Here is a 26,417-nt window from a genome sequence, read left to right on the forward strand (position 1 = left end):
CTCTACATTGCCCATCAGTACAACCTCATGAAAGTACTTTTATTCAGATAATCACTCACTTAAAGAACAATATTTTTTAGACATGTTTCATGTCAGACTGCCCCAAAAATTCAAGTGGTATCAGGGGCTGGAGAGATGGCTTGGAAGTTAAGGCACCTGCTTACAAAGGCATGAGACCCAGGTTCTATTCGTGGACCCACATAAGCCAGATGCACAAGATGATGCATGCATCTGGAGCTCCTTTGCAGCACTGGAGGCCCTGTCATGCCCTCTCCCCATTGCTCCTTCTTTTTCTCTCTCTCAAATAAATAAATAAAAATAAAGTATTTTTTAAAATCAAGTAATTTCTATAAACCAACACTATAGTGTATACAACTGTTCATATAACTTTTCTTGGGAATAGTAGAAGAGGCATGTTCTACTCCACCTCCAAAAAGTGGGATGGAAATCTGCATATTATATCAAATTTCCAATAAAACTTTACTCAGAAACAATTTAATGCAAGCAATATATTATTTACATAACAACTCATTTAGTCATTATAAGATGATCTATTCCTAAGCCCTGTCCAATTTTTGGCTAGTTCAAAGAGGGCTAAAAAGAAGCACATATGGTTTCAAAAGGCATCAAATTTCTCAGTTAAAGGTATGATAATTTATATATTAGACTGGTGTGATGAAATTATGCCCTTCTCCTTCTTTTAGGTTTTCAAACGTGTCTTGGAGTCCCTGAAATGCTTATGGAGACTTGGTATTGTCAACTACAGCTTCACAAATACATTGCACATAGAGTGATCATTATTTTTCATGGTTTTGACTAATCAAATTGGAAATCTTTTACTAAGCCTATCTTTTGGGCTCTCTTTCTTTTAATTTTTATTCATTTGAGAGTGATGGACATAGACAGAAAGAGGCAGAGAGAGAGAGACAGAAAGAGAATGGGAACACCAGGGCTTCCAGCCATTGCAAACAAACTCCAGACGCATGTGCTCCCATGTGCATCTGGCTAACATGGGTCCTGGGTAATCGAAACTGGAACCAGGGTCCTTCAGCTTCACAGGCAAGCACTTAACCACTAAGCCATCTCTCTAGCCCTGGGCTGTCTTTTATATTAAACAAATATTCCTATTTATCGCCCATGCTTATTTAGGTCCTTCACTCTTTGTTTACTGATCATGAAATGTTTCTTTTACTTTCCTAGAATTATGAATTGGGTAGACATATTTGGTGGTCCCAGTTAGCATCCCAGCTGCCAATACTTATGCCTAGTTTGACTCCTCTCCTCTAGCTCTAAAAATGACCTGGGACATGCTGCTACCAACAGAGAGGGAAATATGGTGGGATGAGCTCTCCTCCGCCTCCCATTTTCTGGTTCTCCATCATTTTGGAAAGCCCACTGGAACAACAACGAACACCGAGTGGCATTTGGGAACTGAGACTGTACTCTGGCCAAGACTCAGAAAGAATGTCAGTCCACTGACTGTAGGAACTGAATCTTGCAAATGACCTGGCTGATTTTAGAAGTAGGTTCTTCTTCAGTTGAATCTCAGAGGACAGTTATGTCCTCATTAGTACTTGATCATACCCTGGTAAGGCCCCAAGAAGGAACTAAGCTAAGGTGCTATAGCAGTCACCTTCCCATTACTAGGAACAACAACAACAACAAAAGAAAAACCTCATGACTAGAATCAAATTATAGAAGGAAAGGGACTCTTTCAGCTTACAGTTTCAAGGGCAAAGTTTCACCACAGTGGGAAAAGTAGAGCAGAAATAAAGCTGGGCATCACATCTTGTTGTATCAGCAGGGAGGAAGCAGTCACAGTGATCTCACTATAAATACCAGTGGGCTGGATTATTAAACTTCAGTACCCACCCCTCCAAGATGCACTTCCTCTAGCAAAATTCCACCTCCCAAAGGATCCATCAGCTGTGGACTGAGTATGAGGTTAAATTACACAGAGGCTATAAGGAACACTTTACTACTTTCTAACCAGCATAGCTGCACATCTACAGTAGATAAAATATAAGATAACTAATAAACATTATTTTCAACCAACTACATATACATATACCATAGTATGGGAGACACAGCTAGCCCAATGCCATCTGGGTAGAAGATGAGCCCTGCATACTTATGCATATCCCTTTTCCAGTTTATAACTGCCCCTCATAGCATCTGGACCTGAAGACAAGAACAACATGGGGATAAACAACAATACGAGTTATCTTGCTATAGATGACCTTGGCTTTTATTCCCCTCTTTTATTCGGAGACAAAATAAGTGAGCACTCGTGATGAAGTGCATCCATAATGTGGAAACCTTCCTAACCTGACTACGTGGCTGCAGTAAATGCCACAGAAGTTCTGCTTCGTGTTCACCATTTCTTTTGCATAGGCCCTGTGCTTGACACAGAAAAGGGAAGAAAACCCACTTCACAGGAAAAATGGCACTTACTTCACCTTAACACATATCACTGTATACAGTATCTTTATATTAGCTTATTTTTTAAAGGCCTCTTATTGTCCATCCATCTACCATAAAATTTGAAAGAGAATATTGTTTCCTGGAAGATATAACTCATAGTCCAAAGTTTAACTTCACTATTCCTCTGGTATGTTCTGGTAAAAGACCCTCATCTTTTCAATATGCTGACACCACTGCTAAAGAACACTGGAGAGGTGATTCTATAATTGCATTTGTAAAAGAAAGAGCATGATTAGTTCTCTTATGTTCCATAATCCTCTTATGTAATTCTTTTAAATTAAAAAGCTGATGAGATAAGATAATCATGAAGATCAAAATGACAACAGTAGGTAGACACATCTCCCAAACTCACCCTAATATTCAAGTGTTGTAACCAGCAAGGAGAAAACATAAACACTTCAGATGTTTTACTCTGCATTCAAAGAAAAACAGTCATAAGAAATAAGTATGAAGGAATCTGGATATGATCAACCATAGTTTAAAAAATGAATTTTACTTGAAAAAATCATATGCTTTAATCCACATATGATGGCTTACAACTGTGATTACAGCACTCAGGAGGCTGAGGTAGGAGAGCAGTCATGAGTTTGAGGACAGAATGGGGAATATAGTAAGAATCAAGTCAACCTAAGGTAGATAAGACTGTGTCTAAAACAAAAGAAAAATAAAACATATGTTTGGCAGGGCATAATAGGACATGGCTATAATCCCAGCATGTGGGAATAGAGGAAGAAGGACCCTTACTTCATGGCCAGTATCAGCTAGGGAGCAAGTTCAAGGTCAGCCTGTGTTATATGAACTTTCCCTCAAAATAAAATGGAAAGAAAAGTAAAATTAAGTAAAATACCTACTTTTTTATACCAATGTATAATATATGTTGAACATTTAACCGCAGCACATACACACACATATGTATATCCATATACATACATATATATGTATCCTGAAAGAAAATAAAATCCTTAAATGCTATGACAAGGTTTAACATAATAATTGTACATATGGGCTGGAGAGATGGCTTAGTGGTTAAGTGCTTGCCTGTGAAGCCTAAGGATCCAGGTTCAAGGCTCGATTCCCCAGGACCCACGTTAGCCAGATGCACAAGGGGGCACACACATCTGGAGATCATTTGCAGTGGCCGGAAGCCCTGGTGCACCCATTCATTGCTCCCCTCCCGCCTCTTTCTTTCTGTCACTCTCAAATAAATAAATAAAAATAAACAAAAAATAATAGTTGTACATATGTGTGTGTGTGTGTGTGTGTGTGTGTGTGTGTGTGTGTGTGTATACACTCACATACACACAATAGAATGAGAAATGCAAATTCATGGTAAAGAAATTCACATTTCATGAAAAAAGTGGGCTGGAGAGATGGCTTAGCAGTTAAGCACTTGCCTGTGAAGCCTAAGGACCCTGGTTCGAGGCTCGGTTCCCCAGGTCCCACGTTAGCCAGATGCACAAGGGGGCGCACGCATCTGGAGTTCGTTTGCAGAGGCTGGAAACCCTGGCACGCCCATTCCCTTTCTCTCCCTCTATCTGTCTTTCTCTCTGTGTCTGTTGCTCTCAAATAAATAAATAAAAATTTTAAAAAAGTATCTGCTCAATTCTATTAATTTCTTTCAACTGCTTCTATACTATCAAAGATTGTTTTATTCTTTCTGTATTGAATTTTTTATCAGCTTATAAATGCTTAGGTTTCCTTGTTGGTTTCCTTCCCCCACTCCCCTCTCCTCTCTGGTGTTCTCCATCAACTTCTTTATAGGATGCACTAATCTTACACAACAAGCCTTCTCTTTCAACAGCCAAACTCCATCAAAGTATGATTCCCTCACTATACCAGGAATGAACAAAGGGGTAGTTTGACTCATGGTGACAAGATTGCTAATGGTCATTATATAAGTTTTTAATTCTATTGTTTGAAAGAAAATCAAAATAGTGCCTTTTCTCCCTTGACAACCAGGCCAACCTTCAGCTAACCCTGAACAGGACCATTTGAGCATTAGCAAAAGGCTGGGGTATGGCTGGCCAGTTAACTAATTGGAAAAGAGTAGAATCTCCTCAGAGCCAGCAGGCGAAATACATAAAGGACAGTAAAGTAGGTAATTGCTTAAGATATGTGAGTTCACAGGACAGTGCATGTTCAGGCCTTACTCTCCTCCCTCTTTACATGAATACTGACTTTGTGAAGAAAATTCCCAGCTGCATCAGTGAAGAGGCATCATGTCCAAACAAGAGGTGAGAGGCTGGGAAGATTGCTCAGTGGTTAAAGGCACTTGCTTGTAATCCTGCTAGCCTGAATTTAATTCCCTAATCACCAAAGTAAAGCCACACAGGTATTCCTTTACACCTTAAAGAGGACCTAACACACACACACACACACACACACACACACACACACACACACACAGTGAGAGAGAGAGAGAGAAAGAGAGAGAGAGCGGGAAGTTAATGTAAAAATTAGAGGAGAAATGCATTTATTTGAAAAAAAAAAAAGGCATAAGGAGTCTCCAGGCATTGGAAAGATGTCTGCTTAGAATTCACAAATAATTTCAAAGGCTTTTAATTCATTAGAAATCATTCCTTAGATAAGTCAAATTTTAATCTAACATTTAGTTCATCCTTACATAACATTAATCACATCAGAGTATACTAAGCAGTAAAATCTAGAAATTAAAATAATTCAATGAAATGGTATTTTTATATGAAAGAGTATAATTATTCCTTGAAGTCTTCTCATATTATATACACTGTGGTCAAGGAGCTTGAATGTTGGCTTTGTTTAAATTCACATTAAAAAAAAATTAAAGAACCTAGAATGAGAACACAATGGAAGCACTGATAATACAGGGAAACATCTAAAATAATTACACAGTTTCATGACATAGCATATTCATCATGAAATCACTGTGGGCTAATTAGCTTGTGAGGATTAATGCATTGATTATTAGATCTTCATATCTTTTATTTAAAGGGAGGGGGAAAGAGAAGATAGATAAATGTAATCTACATGTACATAAAATGAATTATATTTTTATCTAAAATGTAACATGTTTTTATCCTATTGCTAACTACTGAAATGTTGATGATTTAGTGAATATGCATGTAACCATTTGTTTTACCCATCCCAAACATAGGAGTTGTATTTTCCCTGCTATCAAAGACTATTTTATTCTTTCTTGTATTGAATTTTTTATCAGCTTATAAATGCTTAGGTTTCCTTGTGGTTTTGTCATACAATTTTGATTTCCCTCCCCCACTCCGCTCTGGTGTTCTCCATCAACTTCTTTACAGGATGCACTAATCTTAGACAATATGCCTTCTCTTTCAATCTAGCACTCTAGGCCATGTCTAACAAGTGTAAGATCACTTGTGTTCATAATTGCCTATAGGTGCAGTAGAAATACAGGTTTGGGGCAAAACCTCATGCCCACTCTCTAAACTTGGGAGATAAGTCCTGAGATCCACATAGAAGCAAGATTGAGACAGGGGATTTTCAGGCAGAGGAAATTTTCATAAGAACCTTCAAAAACTCTATGCCATGACCATCACATTACTGTCCACAATGAGAAAGAGTACAGACACATCTACAATGGCAAGCAGTGACACGACAACACTTTTCTTCCGAAGATGTTCTGGACCCACCAAGGGTTATGTATTCCACTATAGTGTGATAATTTGTACAACCCTTGTATATATTTCAGTAATACCTACATGTCTAAAGGTCTATTGCAAATTTCATTGAAGTTGATGATCTCTAAAATACCAAAATACAAAAGTTAAGAAATATCGCACATTTTGAAATTGACCGATATCTCATATATTTCAACTCTCAGGTTGCAAATAAATTTCAAAAGTGGCTCAATGGTAACAACAACAACAACAAAAAAAAAAATTCTGGGAAGAAGCATCAGCAATCTGGCTCCCTCCCACTTCCTTTACCTTGAAGTCCTGTCAATGATATTCAAATCACACAACAGTATACTCATGACCTACTACATTAAAAACTGTGGGACAAATTAAGCTAAAATATTAATTTTTGAGATTATCTTCCACAAAAGTCTAGATGTGACATTCCTTTCCTTTCATTACTGTCTGAGTAAAAACAAGCATGACTTAAAGCAAGAAAATCACAACCACAGGGCACAAATCCATTAGGGATATAAAAGATATACTCATTTTGTATGTGTATCTATGTGTTCATGTTTCTTGGTACACAGGTTTGTAGGGATGTGGGGTGTGCGTGTGTGTGTGTGTCTGTCTGTCTATGTGGGAGTTAGAGCACAACCTTGAGCTTTCTTATACATCCACTTCTTCTGAAGATAGATTTTCCAATTATATATGAGATCACCAATTAGGATAAACAAGCTGAACAGCAAACTCCTTGGATCAACCATCTCTACTTCCAAGTGATAGTATTATAGGAAGGTGTCAACATGCTTGTGTTCTGCAAATCAAATTCAAGTATTGATGCTCCAAAGTCAAGAAGAGTACATATTTGACTATCTCACGAACCCTTCCACTGGTTACGTTTAGCAGGTATTCATGTCTATTTGTTTGTGTTGCTTTGATTTGGTTCATCCATCAAGAAAGATATGCAGAAACATTTATCTTACCCATAACCGTGGGGCTAGCTCCACAATGCATTGACCCATATACCTCAATAAGGAGGTAGGTTTTGCTAAAGAGGAACAAGTGCAGGTAGACTCATTCATCCTGCCAGAGCAAATCTGACTGAAGGCAAGGAAGGATCAGGGAACTTGTCTAAAGCACAGGGGTCTTTACCTCCCTCCAAACTCCAGGTTGATATAAGTGGCTTAAAAAAATTCTACAACTGAGCTTCAAAGAGGAGCTCTTTCACAGATTGTATCCTAAAGTGATCCACTGGGAAGATAAACAAGGTGCGCATCATTTCCAGAAAGATCTACAATCAGTCCATTTTAACCAGTTTCATTATACAATTTTTCTTTTCTCTTACTTATAAAAGAATATTAATTCTGCTACAAGTCCTTTTTCACATCAGGACTAAATTTGAACTTAAATACAGTCATACCAACAATCAAAGGACACTTAAAGTCATCCTGGAGTCATTAGAAAAAAAGGCTTATTTCCTTGCAATTTGGGCATACTCATCTAAATATGAGTATCTGGTTTTTATACCAGTCAGTTGTCCTGGACTTTCAGGGAGCTAAGAAACTTGGCTTCAGAACTGAAGAAAACTGGGGAGGGTTGGTTCTCTATAGGATTAATTCATCTTCACACAGCTAAGTGCATCTATTTTTTGCCTCTGCCTGCATATCTCAGACAGCCTTGTTTGCTATAAAATCATCCACCTCTGCACTAAATGGTGGACAAACCGGAAAACCACACTCACTTTATTCCATCATCATCACTGCTGGTCTAGAAGTCCAAGTCCCTATACTATTGGCCTCAGTGGCAATGGGTCTTCAATATGACATAAAATTGAAAGCTACAAATACTGTAGGTGTCATAATTTCTTTACCTTTGGCAGCTATCATTCTCAATCTGATAGTTACTGAGGCTGATCAAAATGAAAGAAAGCCTACACTCGTCACCTTCTACATGCAAGGAATAGCTATGCCACTTCTTAATTACCTTCTAGAAAGAAATGAACTCAACCAGAAAAACAGAAAATGCCAACAGGAATATACAGCATAAAAGCATGCATGCAAGTTGTAGCAGCCTATTTTTACTATAAGATTAGCAAATAAATAAATAGATAAACTACCAGAACTGCATTCAGAATTTAGCAGAGCATGAAGTATTTGATATGCCACTCGCATTTTGATAGCTCAGAAATGTCTACAGTGGATTTCTGGATCCTCCGGAATAAGCACTAAGTGGCCACTGAGCCTTTGTTGATCTGTTTCTGGGAGGAAGAATAAACGTTTTCTTGACATCTTCAAAGATCTAATGGTGTTTGTTCCAAACAATAAGCCAGAGACTGACTGAGGCAGAATCATTCCAGGGAGGGAGTAGCTGTGTTGCCTGGAGGAACTTGGAAGCTAAGCACCGGACTTGATCAGTCTTTGTATCAAGCAAGATTGGCCAGCTGAAAGCTGATAGAAAAACAGCTCTTCTCTGAATATGATGCCTGACACCTAAGGGAATAAGATAACCTCTGGGTTATTTGTCATTTCCTTTTCGGGACTGGTGCAATGAGATCTCCTTGTTCTGTTACTCAAGTTCGTAAAACGTATTATTACATTAGAATAAGGACTCCCATCTTTTTATCTGTTCAAGGTCCTAAAAGCACAAACTATCAATTTAATGGGTGTATTCTAGAAGCACATGGAAGTTTTTGGCTGTGTTGAAAATATATACATTATTAGTTTTAGCATTGGAAAGCAATGGTGTGACGAAGGACTCCTGAATACAAAGATAATCACTGAATTATAATTTTCCCACCTTTCTAGGGCATGATGGATTTGGGATGACTGGATAACACTTGTACACAGGAGATCCCTGGTTGCACCAGGAGACAACAGGTATGGCCTGTCCTAACATAAAGGTGTTTGGCCTATAAATTTAATGTCTTAGTGTTCTCTTGATAATAGGAACTTCCAAAGAAGTAACTCTCCAGAAGAATATAGGATAGGGGAACATTTCTCCTTGACTGTTGAATACTATATGGTTCTGTAGAATTTCAGCCAACAATGCAAGTTAAAAATCTCTTTGCTGTGGAGATGACCTAACCTTGGATTCCCCCAAGCAACACTTGGCTTTTTCTATTAGGCTCCTTCAGGTAAAGTCCCATTGGGCTAGAAGTCATGTGAGTTTTCTTTCGGAGCCTCAGTGAGCACAGGTCAAAATGCCTGAGTTATCTTGTTACCCATAAGCATGACCTGATGAAGACATAAACTTTGCCCAGCCAGCCAACAGACAGATCAACCCCAGATTTAAGACGCAAGTCTGAGTGCTCACAGAACGCATTATCGCACCTATTTACTAAACGGGAATGCTTAAAGTCTTCATTTTCTTCCAGTGCCTGAAAATGTGATGTCTTTAAAGAGATGCACATATTTAGGATTCAACCCTTCCAATATAGTTTATAATCAACGAGGGAAAAGAAAATCAACTGCTAATTTCTGTTTTCCCCAATGTCTCACTGAAGGGGAGAGTGCAATCAACTTGAGCTTATGTTCCAGTACCAATGGTACCTGGTTCCAGGGCCTCTATTGCAGCCGCCTCCAGCCTCTCTTGACTCCTGCAAACAAGTCACGAATAATGCCCCACGCATCAAAACTCAGTGTCTGCTTTCTCCAAGGATCGAGTCGCCACCTGGGCGCAGGAGGCGCAGCTGCTTGTGGCTGTGGATGGGCGCCCTTGTTGGAGCGCTCCTCCTGGGAGATCCTACTGCATGTAGGTGCCTCTGAGGCGGCCTTGAGACCCTCTGGTCCAGCATCAGAGCCTAGTGGACTCATCCCCATGCAGAGGCCCGACCTTGGCCGTTTGCCTTGGCTTAGCCAGGAGAAGTGCGACCCCGCCCCAGCTGCTAGAGCACGCAAATCGCAACTCTGGCGCTGGCGTCACTCAGCTTCTGCCAGCCTGTAGCCACCTATGGCGCAGCTACTTGCTGTTGCATTTAACCTCCCCAAGAAGATGCAGCCCCGATGCCGAGGGGGTTAATAAAGTAGCGATGCGCACCCCACCACGGCGGCGTAGGCCAGACAATAGCACAGAGAGCAAGGCGTCCCAGAGTCCAGGTCTCTCTTACAGGGAGGATGAGCGCTCCGGACTCCAACACCAGGCATGCTGAGGCTGCGGACCTTGGGCTCCACTTCTTGATTTGCACTACCTGGGTTAGGGTCTCTAGCGTGCAGGAAATCTCTCCTCTATGGGGCTGCCCTTTCAGACCCGGGACTTTGCGCCTGTGCCCTATTGCCTTTGCCAGCGCCACCCCCGCCCAAGACCTGCCCCTCCGCACTCGGCTCCCGGCTCCCGCCTCCGCCTCACCCGGCGCGGCAGCCCACCCGCGTGGGGGCGGAATCGGCCCAGCACACACGTGTGCGGATTATTAAGTAGCCGCCCGGCCGCCGCGGTTTCCACGCAGCAGCCTTTGCTTGGGGCGTGGGGAGTGCTCGGAACTCCGGGGATGGGGGAACGGAGTGCGCTCTCCCTAGGCGGAACCAAAGTGCCTGCTTGGGAAGAAGATTGCCCCTGTCCCTGGATGGTCACCATAAGGGGCAGGGAGGGAAGTTTGGCAGAGTGCGTGGCAGAGTATCATTTCTATGGAGTGTTTGTATGGGCACAGCTGACTCTTGTTTTCCGCACCCTTTCACCTCCTCCACACCCGTCCCCCCCCCACATACCCAGGAACTCACACCAGCGCACACTTCCTTGGCCCAAGCATAGCACTCAGTCTTTTGCTATTTTACCTCTTGTTTCCTAGATAACCTAAGGCCACACCACAGCCAGCCATATCCTTGACCAGCGGTGAACTCTCAGCAGGTGAGTCTGTGGAGAACCTGGCAGGTTGTAGGGACCAAGAGGGACGGAACTTGTGGGTAAAGGTTTGGTATGTACATGGAGTTCTCACACTCAAGTGACGCCTAGCTGGGGACAACCCAGACCCAAAAGTTCACACTGGGTGGGCCCTTGGAGGCGCATTCCTTAGACACTCTCTGTGAGGACTGCTGATTGTGCAATGAGGCCAGCGCTCTGAGGCCAAGTCTCCCCAACCCTGCATACCCAGAGGGAGACAGCACTGGGACCAAGCCCGCCTGTGACCCTCACCCCTCTTTCCAGGTCGGTCTCGAGTTTGATAGAGACGATAGAGCCCCCTGAAGAGTCTTAATTACCCTACAATCTAGACCTCTGGAGGAACAGAAACATGGGCGAGTCTCAGAGAGAGCAAAGAATTTAATTTGGAGAGCGGTTGTGCAAATGACCAACAAAAAATAAAAAGCGCAATATTTGCTCACATCATTTCTAAAGAAAAGAAAAAAGAGCTATCTACAGAATACCGAAGTTCAGAGTGTGGTGATGGGTGCTGATGGATAGGGCAGCATCCAGGAGGATGAGGATAAGGAGATGGGGGAAGGTACCTGCCAATATGAAAATCAATCTCTAATATCCCTCCTTCACTCCCTCCCCCCACCCCACCTATATCTTCTTCCCACAGAAAAGCACATAAACTGTTACCAGCTCAAGCGTTGCAGCCTGTAGGCTACTTAGGGGCAAACATTCCCAAACTCCTTTCAAGGAGAAAGCCAGGTTCAAGGAATCAAAAGCCTCAGGAGCCCCACAGACCCTTCACCTTCCATTGACCAGGTGTGGACAGGGTAACTCTGCACTCCCAGAGAGTTAATCTGACGTGGATGCCAGGTCAGAGCTCCCTGCAGGAAACATGCACCTCGCCAGGGTTTAACAACTTGCAAAAGGAGCAAAGTCCGGGGAGAGGAAAGGGGGGCGACCTCATAGAGGGCTGGGGTTTGGGGAGGTCAGCCAGCTGGGAGCTGTGTCTAGCAGCCCCAGAGTCCTAAACTTGCAAGGCCAGCTTTGCTGGGCTGCTTTGCCCAGGTGCGCTGGGTCCAGGGAGAAAGTCGTGGGAACTACCCCAGCCTCCGACCCGCCATGCCCACGGCTTGGAGGAGGAGGCAGTGCCGCCACCGCGCAGTTCTGCCCAACTCGTGTGGGGGTCCTTTCTGACTGACAAACCACAGCACGGACAACGAAGTGGCACGTCGCTTGAGCCCCAGTGAGGGGAAGGAAGGGCGGGGGTGGGGCGGGGGCAGATGAGAGGTGAGAAGAACGCGATGGAGGCTCCATCTCCGACATTGCGTTCACCAGTGTCCGCGATGGAGAACCACCTGGTCGATGCCAGCTCTGCCTCTCACCGAACCCCAATCAGACACTCGCGTTTGCAAACGGGGCCTCGGAGGGAGGGTTCGGCCGCCTCCCCGGTACCGAGCCAGCCCATCTTACCCTTAGCTGCAGTGGGGAGCCCCGCGCACAGAACCGCCGGCAGCAGGAGCAGGAGCAGCGACTTGAATTTCCTCCACGCAGTCATGTCTGCAGATATTCCACACGCACACGACACCGCCGGCTCTTCTCCAAAGCGTCGGTCTCCTCGGAGGAACGGCAGGGCTAAGAACAGAGCCAAATAATCACCAGAGGGCAAGGCGAGCGGGCGAGAGCTCCGGGTCCTGAGACCCACCACGCATCAGACGCCTCCCGCAGGTCTGGGCGCCCGGCTCGCTTCGCTCTCATAGCATCGGGTCCGGTCCCGAGCCACTGCGTGGCTGAGCCGCTCCGATCCGCGCGGAGCCCGGGGCAGCCAGAGCCCGGGCCGGGGGTACCAGAGCCGGTGGAGCTCGGCAGGAAGGCACCAAGGCGGCGAGGCTGCGGGAGGGGAGGGCGCGAGGCGGGGAGAAGAGCGCGCAGCCAGGAGGAACCTGGAGAGGAGGCAGCTGGAGAGAGAGAGAAAGAGAGCCTGCGAGTGGGAGATGCGGGAGGGGCCGTGGAGGGGGGAGGGAGGAGGAGGAGGAGGAGAGCTCCGAGCTGGGGAGGAAGGCGGAGAGCGCCGGAGACAGGCTGCTAGAGGCTCAAGGAGCCGCTGCCGTGGCCGCCGGACTCAACCATCCTACTCACGGAGAGGGGAACGAGGCTGGCACAGCGCAATCCTGGGGCCCTGGGGCTCCCCGCACCTTGCTCCCGCCGCGCTGCATTCGGCCTCCCGCGTCAGGCAGCGCGCAGGCTGTAGGAAGAAGACTTGTTGGGCACCCGGGGGCGGGAGCGGTCCACGGGGCGCATCGGACAGAAACAAGCCATCGGGAACTCGAGCAGACCCGAAGACTCTGCGGGGGGGTGGGGGAGGGCACAGAAGCTGGCCTCCATCTACTGCTTTGGCTTTATTTATTTATTATTTATTTATTTATTTTTCTTGGCTGACTATAGAGAAGCCCTCTGCATAACTTAGAAAAGAAATGCAGGTGCAAAGAGAATAGGCACAGCTCTGACTGGAACCCAGAGAGAAAAATAAAGCATCTCTTTTAAATTAGGAAATTATCTTTAACAAGATGACTGCAGGGATCCATGGACAGGTTCCTCATTACCTCACGCTGGGTCCTGTTAGGGTTACTCACATGCCAACTGTAGGTCCAGGCCAAGTTCGAAATGAGGATTAGGCCCCAGGATGCTATCTTGGTCAGATGATTCGAGTCAGCATGTTGGCACATTTTTCGTGAAACCTAGCATCGCCTTTCAACACTCAGGAAAGTCTCCTTGATCTTGCAAGGGGTGAGGCCAGCAAAGTGAGCGCAGAGCTCCTCAGCAGCAGCACTTGGTACCTTGAAGGTCTGCCTGCAAACTCTTGGACATATATAGAGAAGGTGTTCTAGGGAAAGCCTGTGTCTTAACTGAAACATAGAAATCACTGGCGAGGGGCATTTTCATAAGGGGAGCCGCCATTCTTAGTCAAAGAGGTTTGGAGGATTCTAGTGGACTAGAGGAAAAGTCATGGAAGTGGAGCGCTTCAGCAAAAGAGATTATACTCTACTCTGAAAACCTTCAGGCATACCAACTACACGCTGTGTGGCCCACATGGCTTCCATGGATTGGACACAGGCAGATGGATGTTTGAGTGTTGGTCAGTGTTTCATGTCATGTCAGGGATGAAATCATGGTGTGTTGTATTCTTCATGGTGCCTATAGAGTTGCTGTGTCCTGTGATCCATAGAATATCTAAGAATGAATGTGACTGGGACTCTTTAATAAAAGGGCGAGTCAGTAGTGAATGCAAGCATCTTGTCTCTAATATTCCTCTCCATAAAGTGAGATACCCAAAAGGAGGAGATCCCCTGGCTTCTCCTAGATGTGCAGTTGTAGAAAACTGACTCGGACATTCTACTGGGAAAATTCAGTTGTGCTCTGGTTATCCCTGGAGGGAGATGTCAGAATAGCTGAATGCAAGTGGGAATTCCCACCACCACCATGGTTCTGTTTGGTAATGTAAAGTAGGCATGGAGTAGAGAGGGTGGTCGCCTCTTCTGTGATTTTAAGTAAGCCTTGCATGGTATCTATTACTCAGCAAGTGAACAAAAATGCCTTTTAAGCCCCATTAAGAGCTATAGTCATTCATTCCATGTTCCTCCTTTGGAAACATTGATCTCCTTCAGGGGAGACAGAGCAAACGTCCCCTTGAGAAATGGTGCCCTGTCTGTTCACTGCCACTCCTAATGACTTGTGTCACCAAGAAGGATTTCTGTCATTAAAAACCGTTTCCAAAATTTCACCAGCCCAGGTTGGAACCACACAGGTGATACTAGATTGTTAGGATCTGGATCAAGAATGTTGCATGTCACCTGATAAAAAAAAAAAAAAAAATCATTCAGAATTGTAACACTTTGTAGGTTTCAGATTTTATGCTCTCTTTGTAATGACATGCTCAGAAATCTTTGTCTCTTCGTTTTTTGTTTTCCAGGCATACTGGTGTGCACCTTCAATGTCTCGTCTTAGGAGGCAGAGGCAGTATGAGCACCACAAAGTCCAAGCCAGCCTGGTCTACAACGTAAGTTCAAGGCTAACAGATGCTACGCAGGGAGACCCTGTCTCAAAAAGTGACTTAAAAAAAATGATCATGGTCATTCTTCACAGTGAAAAAAATATATTTGAATAGAATCACTGAGCAGTAACAGTCCCAGTAATCAATGGTGGTAACTTCTTATCTTGCAACTATTTATAAAAGGGAATTCCCTTTGGCCAGAACCCATATCAGGATGTTAGAATGGCCACTGTCATGCTGCTGCTTGGTCATGAGTCTGTGAGGGGATAGAAACGTTTGCCTAGAAAGATGGGCTAATTTTGGTATGCGATTGTGTTTGTGTTTTAATATAGCCAATCTCCCCCCCACCCCCAGATCTGCAGAGCTGTGTGGCTCAGAAGAAAATCATGGGGCACTACTGCCATCTAGTGTCTAGCTTTCTTTGTTGGGTGTTTGCCAGGGAAGGAGTAATCCCCTGCCTCAATATTCTCCTTCACTCTGGCCATCCACCTGTGCTTGGAAAGCCACTGTAGGGAACACGTGCACCTTTCATTTGATTACTCCTCAGGTAAAGACAATATTATTTCCAGCCTAAGCCTCCAGATTTTTAAACACTTGTGAAAGCATTGTCTCTTTGGGACGCTAACACCCTGTTAGCCTATGGGATTGTATCAACAATTTCACACTTGGCAGCATGGGCTTTCTCTGCACTGCCGGGAAAATGATACCTCTGCAGGAGGAGGGGTTTATTCACATTTCAAATCTCAGAAAAACACTCTTCACAGCCTGCAGATCCTTACTAAGCTGCACTAGAAATACTACAAGCCCCAGGACTGGCCAAGGCATTAAGCAGTTCAATGAATAAAAGTAAAAGGGGCCCTGACACACTAGAAAGGGCTCAGATGTCCCTCCCACCAAGTAAAAAGCCACGTGAAGGATCAGTGGCTGAGATGACAACATATGCATTTGAAAAATGAAGTGTCTGTGAGATGCAATCCTCCCAGGAAGAGACAGAAAACATGATACTGAGGTCAATATAGATTTCTTTTTTAAAATGCACAAACAAAAATAATAATTAGCTAAAAAATGTCCCCCCTCTGTGTGTGTGTGTATAAATATCTGAGACACAGTATGCTTCCATGATGGTTAAACATGAATATGACTTGGTCTGGTTTGCTTAATATCATATTTGAGAAAATGATGGTAATCATGAGCTGAGGGAAATTCTTTAATATAATGCTGTGTTAGGGCTGCATGGTTAGTGTTTCCTTAAATGCACTGCCTATCTTGAAAGAACAAAGTAGGATGAGGTAGCTACATGATAAAAGCAGAAGTGAATATAAGGACTTACTGCCTTCAAGGGCCTTTGGTGCCCAGCGTCATTGATATGATGGTGTCTTGACCACTAACGTGGTAATGATGAAGAGAAGGAGGCTTTGAAAAATGAAGTGGTTTGGAAGAGGTCATATCAGATGAAAAACCAGAAGGTGAGTTATGCTCTGGGTGTTTGCAGCATCCACAACTAAAACAGTCTCCTGCTATCACTTCCCCCAAGGCAGACTTTACATGCCTGGATGGCAAAGGCTTTCACTAGCCCTGGCCTCTGGGCACCAGGCATGCAGCCTCATAGTAATGCAGAAACTCAGACATACATAGAATATCTTGTGCAGAGCACACATTCCTTGCAAGTATCTCTGGGGCAATCTGCAGGACATATCATTTTCTAGGTTACTATTAAAAGAGCAAACATACGATCATTTGTAATAATTTGCTCATATAAATAACTCTTCACATTGGATGGGTTTATAGGTACATGTCGAATATTCTCCCATTTTAATAATACAGCAAAAATTTTAACATTCTCTGTGTTTGTGTATGCATGCACACATGTGGTGCATGTTTGCATACACACATGCGCACACTCACACACACATACACACACACAAAGAGATACCTTTAGGATGAAAGAGACCAATTTCACAAGTGTAGTTGAGTTGGGTCACCTAGCAAATGATCCACGTGGAAAATGAGAACACATTGAATCCTGTCTTTTCATCATTAGTAGTGTAGTTGAGGGGGCAAAACACAGTCTGCAGGTGTCCTCATGCATCATAATGACTGGACTGGACAGTGATATACATTAACGCAAATTGCTGATCATACCCTAAAGTACATGATCCAACACACCTGACTGGGGCCCCAGATTTCACACTTCTAACAGGTTTCAAGACCACACCAGTGTACCCTAGTCTGCACTTCATCTCCACTGATATAGCAAGCTGACCCTAAAATCAAGAAAGCCATTTGTGAATCTTACATGTCACCTCTTTAGGCAAGAATCCCAACAAAGCAATCAAACAGAGGCTGGAAGGAAGACACATCAGGTAAGAGCATTGTGTAAGGCATGAAGATCTGAGTTCAATTCTCAGTTAAAAAAAAAAAAAAATCAAGCAAGGCTATGCAAGCCTAGAGCCACAGTCCTAATAGAAGTGGAGACAGGAAATTTCTGGGGCTAAGTGGACTGTCAGTCTGCCTCTGCATGCATGCACACAATGCACACACATGCACATAGCACACATACTGCTCACACACAAACACCAAAATTATAAATAAATTACATCAAATCAATGTAACAAGTAAACAAAATGTAAGGGCTGGGCAGATAGCTCAGTTGGGAAAGTGCTTGCCTTGCATGAAGACCTGAGTTTGGTCCTCAGCACCTACATATACAAAGCCAAAGGTGACGATGTGTACTCGTGACTCCAGTGCTGAGAACAGGGGACATGCTGGCCTTGCTCATCAAATAGCCTAGCCTGCCAAGTTTGCTTCAAGCCAATGCGAGACCCTCTTTCAGGGTGCAGATGGCACTACTAGAGAGGTTGTTCTCTGGCTTCCATAAGTGCACACATGTGTGTGTGAAATTTACATGCACATATCCCACAGATACACACACACATATACACATCAAAAGGAAAACAATAAATAGATATAAGAAAAACCATAGCCAATGTGTGTGTTTCCTCCTGTGAGAAGTGGATTAATGATGTATTTTTCATGGACCTATTGGTTAGAACAAACAACAAAGACATAATGCCTGGGACCTAGTAAATCTTGAAAACTAGCATTTCTCATTTCTGTTTTCTATGTAGTCAGTCTCTTAAATGGAAGAGAATAGACAGTGCAGTCCAGATGGGAAAAGCCATTTCCATCTGCTCTCACTTGTATTTTAGGATAGAAAACTGGATTTGGGGAGAGGAAGACACATTCAGTCAATGTCTCCCAGATTCTTTCAAGGTGAATCTGGCATAAACCCAGGTGGGAAGCTGCAGGTTTCATCACTATGACTTTTAACATCAGCTTGCCATGTGGCCCCATACTATGCTCTTGCTGAGACCTATAAAACAGGAGTGGGCTTAAAAAGCTCATGTGGAGCTGGAGAGATGGCTTAGCGGTTAAGCGCTTGCCTGTGAAGCCTAAGGACCCCGGTTCAAGGCTTGGTTTCCCAGGTCCCACGTTAGCCAGATGCACAAGGGGGCGCATGCATCTGGAATTCGTTTGCAGTGGCTGGAAGCCCTGGTGCGCCCATTCTCTCTCTCTCCCTCTATGTGTCTTTCTCTCTGTGTCTGTAGCTCTCAAATAAATAAATAAAAATGAACAAAAAGCTCATGTGGGATTAGACGAAGCCATTTGGATTGCACATTAATAATGTGTCCCTCTTGCTGCAAAGAGCAGCAAAGAATGAAAGAATGACCTGGGCAGGGAAGCCCTGTATGACCATCATCACAAGGTGGAGATTGAAAGTCAGAAGGACCCACTAACCTCACCAAGAGCACCAGCACTAATGTCATGAACACATCCATAAGCACAGATTCTGTTTTAGGGACCACAGGGTTCCTAGGAACTAGTGACATTTTCTAGGAAGTTCCATTGTCCATTATATTTCAGTGTCAAAAGGGATCTACCCAAAGCCGTTCTATCCCACTGGGCAAAGCCACTTCACCCTCTGTGACTGTTTTACCTGTAAAGTACAGTTTTACTGAGGAAGCCAGAGCCTGCACCTTATGGACAGCAAACTGGATTTATGGTGGTCAAGACTGGCAAAGGCACATTCTAAGAAGAAGGACCAAGGTTTCCTATGGTTGAGCTGAATTCTTGGCATCACGAAGCCCACTTCTACCTGGCCATATATCAATCTGCTGGTGTCAATCTCCAATATAGAGAGATAGATGCACATGGGTTCTCAGTAATTGAAATTATTGTGTTAATTCTTCCATTTTCTAACAGATTTATTTGCATGTTTATCTAAGTATGGGTGTCAACTGCCCCTAATGCATATGACTATTGGGAGAAATAATGCAGATGGTATATGAAAAATGCTAGATTTGAATTTGAATAGAAATACAAGATTAACTCGCTTTCTTTCTATTCTTCTCTGCTTTACCTCAAAAATTTAAATGTATTTTGGTTTTTCCTTTGAAGGATTATCATTCCTTTCTTATTGATTGAAATAAGAGTTGTTAAACTGTTTAGTGAAATTGCCTATGCAAAATCTTTCCTATTGGAAAGTATTTTTTAAAAGCAAGTTATCATCTTTTGAAGTACTACAAAATTGTCAATTCTTGGAATGTTCCTTTTGCATGTGGAATAGTGCTTTAGTCGATACCAAAATGCTAGATGATTGCTGCCATCATCAACAGCAACAGATATCCTGTAGCTGACACGGAGTATCTGAGATGTGGAGCATTCTGCAGTTAGTGCGCTGGCACAGGTAGGAAGTAAGGTCCTTGCCTTGATAGAAGAAGCAAGAATGTGCAACAAGAATCAGGTCAGGTGTGCTCACCTACAGAAACTGAGATTCTCAAAAGGTAAATGATGAAACTTGAGAAAAGGCTAGGTGGGTGATTTGACCACAGTGAGCATACATGGGTTAAGAACAAAGTGTTGCTTATTGGGCTGTCCTACTGAGTCAGAAGTCCTTGGACCTAAGAAGTGAACAGACCCTGGTACCCTAAAAGTCACCAATCTCTGAAACCAAACATGATAAACAATACTTGAGAGTAAAGAGTTATTTCAGTACTGGGTAAGAACCCTCTCAGAGTTCCTTTCCTTTAAGATTACCCTAATAAAGTATGATTTTATATTTTAGCCAATCACTAAGAGTATGAAGCCAAATTATGACCAATCCATCAGAGTGAGACCCAGAATCCTTACTTTGTGTTAGGAAATAAAACTCTAGCAGACTGCCTGCTGATATGTTTGCTTTCTTGAACATTTTCTGGCTACTCCCTTCTGCAGAGCTTAACATTGCCTTTCCAATCAATGTGCTTTGGATTATGAGGTAATTTTCAAATTGTGACTTTCTATCTTCGTTCCTCCCTTTCTTCCTTTCTTCTTTCCTTCCTTCATTCCTTCTTCCTTCTCTCCCTTTATTTCTGCCTTCTTTGCTTCCTCTGTTTTGCTTTGTTTGAGACCACATTGGCCTCAAACTCTTGGCCATCCTGACTTACCACAGACATACACCACTAAGTCTAGGAGGGCATAATTTTTGTAGGGTATATTTAATCTGGAAAATATATGTGTGCACACACAGAGACTCACACATGTTCAGGCACATAGACTAATACACATACACAGGCTCACAAATGAATAGGGCTCAAATTGTACTTGACTGCTCTATTTGAGTGTAAGGACAATGACTTTTACAGACTTTTAGAGGTACTAGTAGAATGTACTTGTGGCAGTGTGAATTAGGTGTCCCACATAAACTCATGTGTTCTGAATGCTACATCCCCAACTGGTGGTAGTTTGGAAATTGCATCCTCCTTGAGGCAGTGTATTGTTGGGGGTGATGTTATGGGTGTTATAGTCAGCTTCCCCTTGCCAGTGTTTGGCACACTCTCCTGCTGCTATTCTCTGCCTGATGTTGGTCGGGAGGTGATGTTTAACCTCTGCTCATGTCATTCTTTCCCTGCCAACATGCTGTTTCCCCTCAACTCTGTAAGCCAAAATAAATACTTTCCTCTCATCAGCTGCTTTTGGTTGGGTTGCAGTGAGAAAGTGACTGCAACAGCACTTCTGAGTTTCTGGAAATTAAACTGAGAAAACAGAGACATCTGCCTGAAGAGATATTTCATCATCAAAGAAAAGCAATTGCAAAGGTCACTGTATACACTTCCACTGAGCATGTGACACAGACTGTGGTGTCAGGAACCATATCCTGTTCTTGTTGTCTTCACCAACTGGTTGGTGGCCCAGGGGACAAGAAGAGAAAGGGAGGAGGGAATGAAATTGGAATAACCAAATCTGCAACCAAGACAGTGGTGCCTGTAGACAAGCTGCATAGATTCTGGAATGTCATTCACTCCTCGCTGCCTTAATTCCATTAGCTTTTCATGGCATGCCAGTACTGTTTCTCCCTCCCGTCTCACAGATCACTTTAAAAGTATGATATGTACCAGGGGAAAAAAATTAAATGACAATGGTTTAAACCAACATTAGTTATTATTACTGATATCGTTAGGGCATATTAACAATGAAACTGAACACTTGTTCTCACTGACTTGCCATTGTAGACAAGGAGACCAAATTTAGTGTAAACAACATGACCTGTATTGTGCCAGCTCACAATATACTGGATTTCAGCCTGTTTAAATGACAGCAAATTGCTGCATATTGCTTCCACTTTAGATGAGCAAAACTCCAAAGAGAAGAGTCCTATGAATCCAATGAGTGTATTCTCTTCATCTGATAGGTGAAGAAACTAAGACTGGAGGAGGAAACAAGTTCCCAGGAGAGTTATTGCACAGTACTCTATTTCCTCCAGCACTACCTTGGGCATGGATAATGTTTGTATCTGCATCCATACCTGAATTTTGCATAGGTGATCTTGACCTTATCCAGCTTGTCAATATCCTTGTGTTCTGGCTAGGACATGGTTTATCCCTGCCAAAAGTCAGGTGGAGGCTTAATTTCTCAACGTGACAATAGTAGAAGTTTTGTCTTTTATAAGAATAAATTACAAGGCACACCCATCCTTCCTTCTAAGAGGATTAATGTCTTCCTTGAGAGATTGGGTTAGATCTCACTGGACTGGGTTAGTTTTCTTCCAGGGGAAGATTCATATAACAAAGGTTAGCTCTCCTCTTTTGGCTTCTTTCCCATGTGCCACTGACAACTCTTAAAAGCCTACTTGTCACATGATAATGTCTGCTATGTTATTACACAAGAGGCCCTTGATAGATGCAGCTTCTGGGTGTCAACATCCCAGGCACCATAACCATGATCTAAATAAAACTTCTACTTATGAACTACCTTTCTTGCAGTATTTGGTTATATCAATAGATAGCAGACTGAAAGACTATAGTTGTAGGAACAACAATTTCTATATAAGGAAATGAGGCTTGTTGGATAGCTAGTTTTTCCAAAGTCACAGCTCATGTCACTGTGGTAGTCCCTGCACAAGGCTACTTCTCAAAGCCAACATTGAAGTTATCAGACTTCAAAAAGTCATAATAGATTTGTGAAAATCACAGATAATTGAAAGAAAAACTGGTAAACACAACAGCATAAGGTCTTAAGAATTCTGATCATTAAAGAAAACTTCTAGGCACTCCAAACAAGTAATTAAAAGTATAACTTTTAAATATTACAGAAAGAGGGATTTTAATCTATTTATGATTAGTTTTCAGGTGATGGAATGGCTTGTATACAGTTGTTTATGCATATGAATGGCCATCTCTTTAAGAAGACAGTCCATAGTTCCTGAAATATTCAACCATACTGATAAATACTTTGTTTAGAAATAAAAGCAGTAATGAAGCTCTTCCTTCTTCTTAGGCAATGCTTTATTTTGTTTAGAAAAATGAAAAAAAAATAACTTTAGCAAATAATACAGAGCCCTGTTAGGCTGTGGACAGGCTGAGGAACAGCCAAAGAGAATTATTGCTTTTCTCTTGAACCCTTACAGCTGGTTTATTTGAGCCCTTTTGCCTGCAAGGACAAGAGCTTCCTTTGTCATAATTCTGGACCTTGGTAAAGTTTAGCTTTCAGTGTCAATGTGACTGAATTTCCATCACTTTTATGAGGAAGTGGTGTTCCACCTGGCTTAACTCACTGTGAAAGTGCAATTCTGAGAGTCTGGGGTTCATCATCCTAAGTTTTATCAAAGACAAAAGAAATTCTGTTATTAATGGGATGTTGGCGACTGCGACCATCAGCAGCTAGTGGATGATCCTTCCAGGAGAGTTATTCTGACCACGGGGGGATCTGTATTGTGTCTGTGGAAGCAGATGGGATCCCATGAATAAATTCCAGAAAAATGAGTTTCTATACATGCAAAATGTCTGGGAAAAAGATACAAGGTTTAGCATGGGCACTGCCATGGTCAATAGCAGTCTGGAGACCCACAGAGTGTAGCAATGTAATAATTCTGACTCTTAGCCACTCCTCCCAGGCTGGGGCTATGGTGTGTATCTGAAGCCTACTCATAGTCTGGCTGCTGTACGTCCTCTTTGGAGCTATTCTTATGCAATTTCTTTGTATGTCTGGATACTTTTGATTGAGTACCCTCTTCCCCTAGAACAGGAGGCAACTAGCCTCTTGAAACCACAGTACTGAGCTACAGTACTGAGCTGATTTTCATGCTTATAGTGAACTAGGACAACCAAGGAACTTATGCCTGTGTGCTCCAAGAGTTAATAACCCAGAAGAACAAGTGGCCCTACGTGATGGAGAGAAGCTTATATACTCCAACACCTTTCCTATGTGAACTACAGAAGCTTGTGTAGTCCAAGAAGTGGCCACCTTGGAGAACCAGGGTCCCCACATGTTATAGAAACGTCTGTGTGCTCCAAGAGGTGGCCAACCTGGAGATCCACAGCTTTCCCACATGCTGTAGAGATGTGTGAGACCATTTTCTCACAAAGGAAAAGCCCAACATCTGGCCTTCAGTAAATAATTCATGAGCTGACCTGTTTGCCTTGAATAATTAGCTATCTTGTCTATCTCTGTTGATCAAACTGTACCGAATTTATGATAACTTGAGTTGGCAGATTTTGAGTAAGGAAGTTCCACAGTCTTTTTCATTGGTATACAGAAGACAAGCTTTCGGTCACTGCTAAACACGGGCTGGGACTGTGAGAAAGCTGGTCGTGGCTATTGGACAGGGCCTGGGACCTTGGGCTGTGGGGGTTGCAAATGGCCTTATCATCAGGAACCCACTCTGGCACTGGAGCTGGCCCTGACTTCGTGGGAGGTTGTAGTGTGCCTCATCTTTGCCCAGAGGAAATGGGACAGGTGGGCCCTCCCCTCTATGCCAAAGCACCTGAGCATACAGTTCCTGACCTTGTGATCAGCTACCCAAGAAGCCCTTATATGATAGTAAACAGTCTCCTTGCTTCTGTAGTCATCCAATATATGGCTGAAGTCACATAACTTCTTGCTGCTTCTGTTATCTTTCTTGCAAATTCTTTCTCACAATTTCTGCCTTCCAACACTAGCCAATTAGATAGCAACCCATAAACCTATGTATCCAGTCCACCTTATAGTTTGTATGTGCCTTCTCAACCTTTCCCAAGTGTTTATAAACTCATTCCTCTTTTGAATAAACAAGACAAAGTGCTATCCATCAGACTGTTTCCCAGGTGGATCACTGGCCTCACACTCACTCTGCTCCCCACATCTCCTCCTGTGCCTGAGATGTCAGTGGCTAATGACCCCTGGCTATAGTGAGGACCCTCAGTTGATACACAGCATGGGGCTCTCTGGGCACGTGGTAAATAGGTGAGTGCCCCCTTGAGGGACATCCTCCCCTTTGAGGAGGTTTTGGTTTCTCCTTCCTCCATCAGAGGAAGACAGTCTCTCTCCATCAGAGAGAGGTGGGTTTCTCTTTCCTCCACCAGAATGAAGCTATTTTTCTCTTTTTTCCCCTTTAAGTTCTCATTATCATCTTTGCATTTCCACTCTTTTTCTATCATTAATAATATTACAGAAATTCATAGATTAAGGGCTATCCTGAAGTTTAGGGGAATTCAACTCTCCTAGGGAAACTATCTCCTTAGACTTAGAAGAAGTCCTCCAGATTGGCCCCTGGATGATTTCTGGGAATCCATGTTACCCAGTCATGTGGACCCACATAGCTTATCTGGCTAGGAAACTGAAAGTTCAGGAAAGAAATTTCCCCTCGCTCCCTTGGCACAGTGGCACCTCGGCCTGTGCAGGCACAACCTACTCAGAGGTCCCCTGAGTCCTCATCTTTCTCCAGTGTCCCCCTTCATTCTTTCCCCGTGGGAAAACAGGATTCAGGCCTGCAGGCCAACAGTCCTCTCAGCCATTCCTTCCATAACTATAGACCGGGGATGAGAACCCTGGAGCATGGCGGGGCTGATCTGAAGGTATAAGTGAGCTCCAGCCCCACCCAGCTGCAGCCTATAGTGCTGGCACCATGAAGCGGCAGCAAAAGAAGCAAAGAAAAAGAAAGAAAAGAAAACAGCCATGTTTAACTAAAGCCTATGGTGAACTGAAATTCTACATCAATGATGAATTTGTTACACGATATCATAAATATAATTACTGAGTTTATGTTCTAGGTCAACTTCAACTTACATAAAGGATTATTGAAAACAACAAAACAAACTGAGGTAGTGACTTATAATTTCCCGGGTATTTTAAAAAGATTGTAATGTCCTGTTACTTAAAAGGAGGCAACTGACCTGACTTCTAGGCCAGCCTGCCTCAAGAAAGAAACAAAATTTGCCTTAGTTACTCCTAATAAAATCATTTCCAAGTGTGTTAAAGGTACTTATGACATAAAATTGTTTTTTTTTTTTTAAGCTAGACTACTTGCTTGTCAGTGAGTAATAGAATTCATCAATTTAGTGTAGTTTCTTTTAATAGTCTCATAAGAAAGATGGTTAATTACAGGGTGAGATGAGTTGATTGAAGAAACTGGGAAGGAATTTTTCAATGTTGGACATAAAATTCTCATTAAAAATGCTTTTTGAGTGGTACTTAGATCGGAATGTTATCTATATATATAACTTATATATAGATGTGCATATGTAGGAAATAATTTTCAGGCTAAACCTAGAAACCATGCCTAAAGTTAAAGATTTTTCAACTGTTTACAAACTTTTAAAAAGATTTTATTTATCTTTCATGTACTTGAGAGACAGAGAGGCATATAAAGAGAAAGAGAGAATGGGTACACCAGGACCTTCAGCCACTGCAAACAAACTCCAAACACATGTGCATATGTCTTACATCCCCTGTGAATCTGTCCTACATGAGTCTTGGGAATTGAACTGGGGTCCTGAGGCTTTGTAAGCAAATTCCTTAACCACTAAGCCATTTGACCAGCCCTGCTTACAAATTTTTAAGGAACGAAAAACTAATTTTCAGGCTAAAATATGTTGGGATAGCTTACTTAAGCTTTA

At 43.0% G+C, this 26,417-nt stretch overlaps 1 protein-coding gene across 4 annotated transcripts in view; it reads right to left on the bottom strand.

Moving 5' to 3' along the window:
- The window catches only part of Csmd1 (CUB and Sushi multiple domains 1), a 1,843,561-nt gene extending 1,830,289 nt beyond the window's left edge, over window positions 1–13,272 (bottom strand). For 3 of the 4 annotated variants that reach the window (XM_045131041.1, XM_045131040.1, XM_045131038.1), the window contains exon 1: window positions 12,429–12,732. In XM_045131041.1, coding sequence (XP_044986976.1) covers window positions 12,429–12,513 — 85 coding nt within the window. In that variant the 5' untranslated portion in view covers window positions 12,514–12,732. Of the gene's footprint in view, window positions 1–12,428; window positions 12,733–13,150 lie in introns of those variants that run through there. The other variant, XM_045131039.1, reaches the window with a different exon arrangement.
- Window positions 13,273–26,417: the final 13,145 nt, after the last annotated feature.

The sequence above is a fragment of the Jaculus jaculus genome, chromosome 12, assembly GCF_020740685.1.
Source record: "Jaculus jaculus isolate mJacJac1 chromosome 12, mJacJac1.mat.Y.cur, whole genome shotgun sequence".
Classification (NCBI taxonomy): Eukaryota; Metazoa; Chordata; class Mammalia; order Rodentia; family Dipodidae; genus Jaculus; species Jaculus jaculus.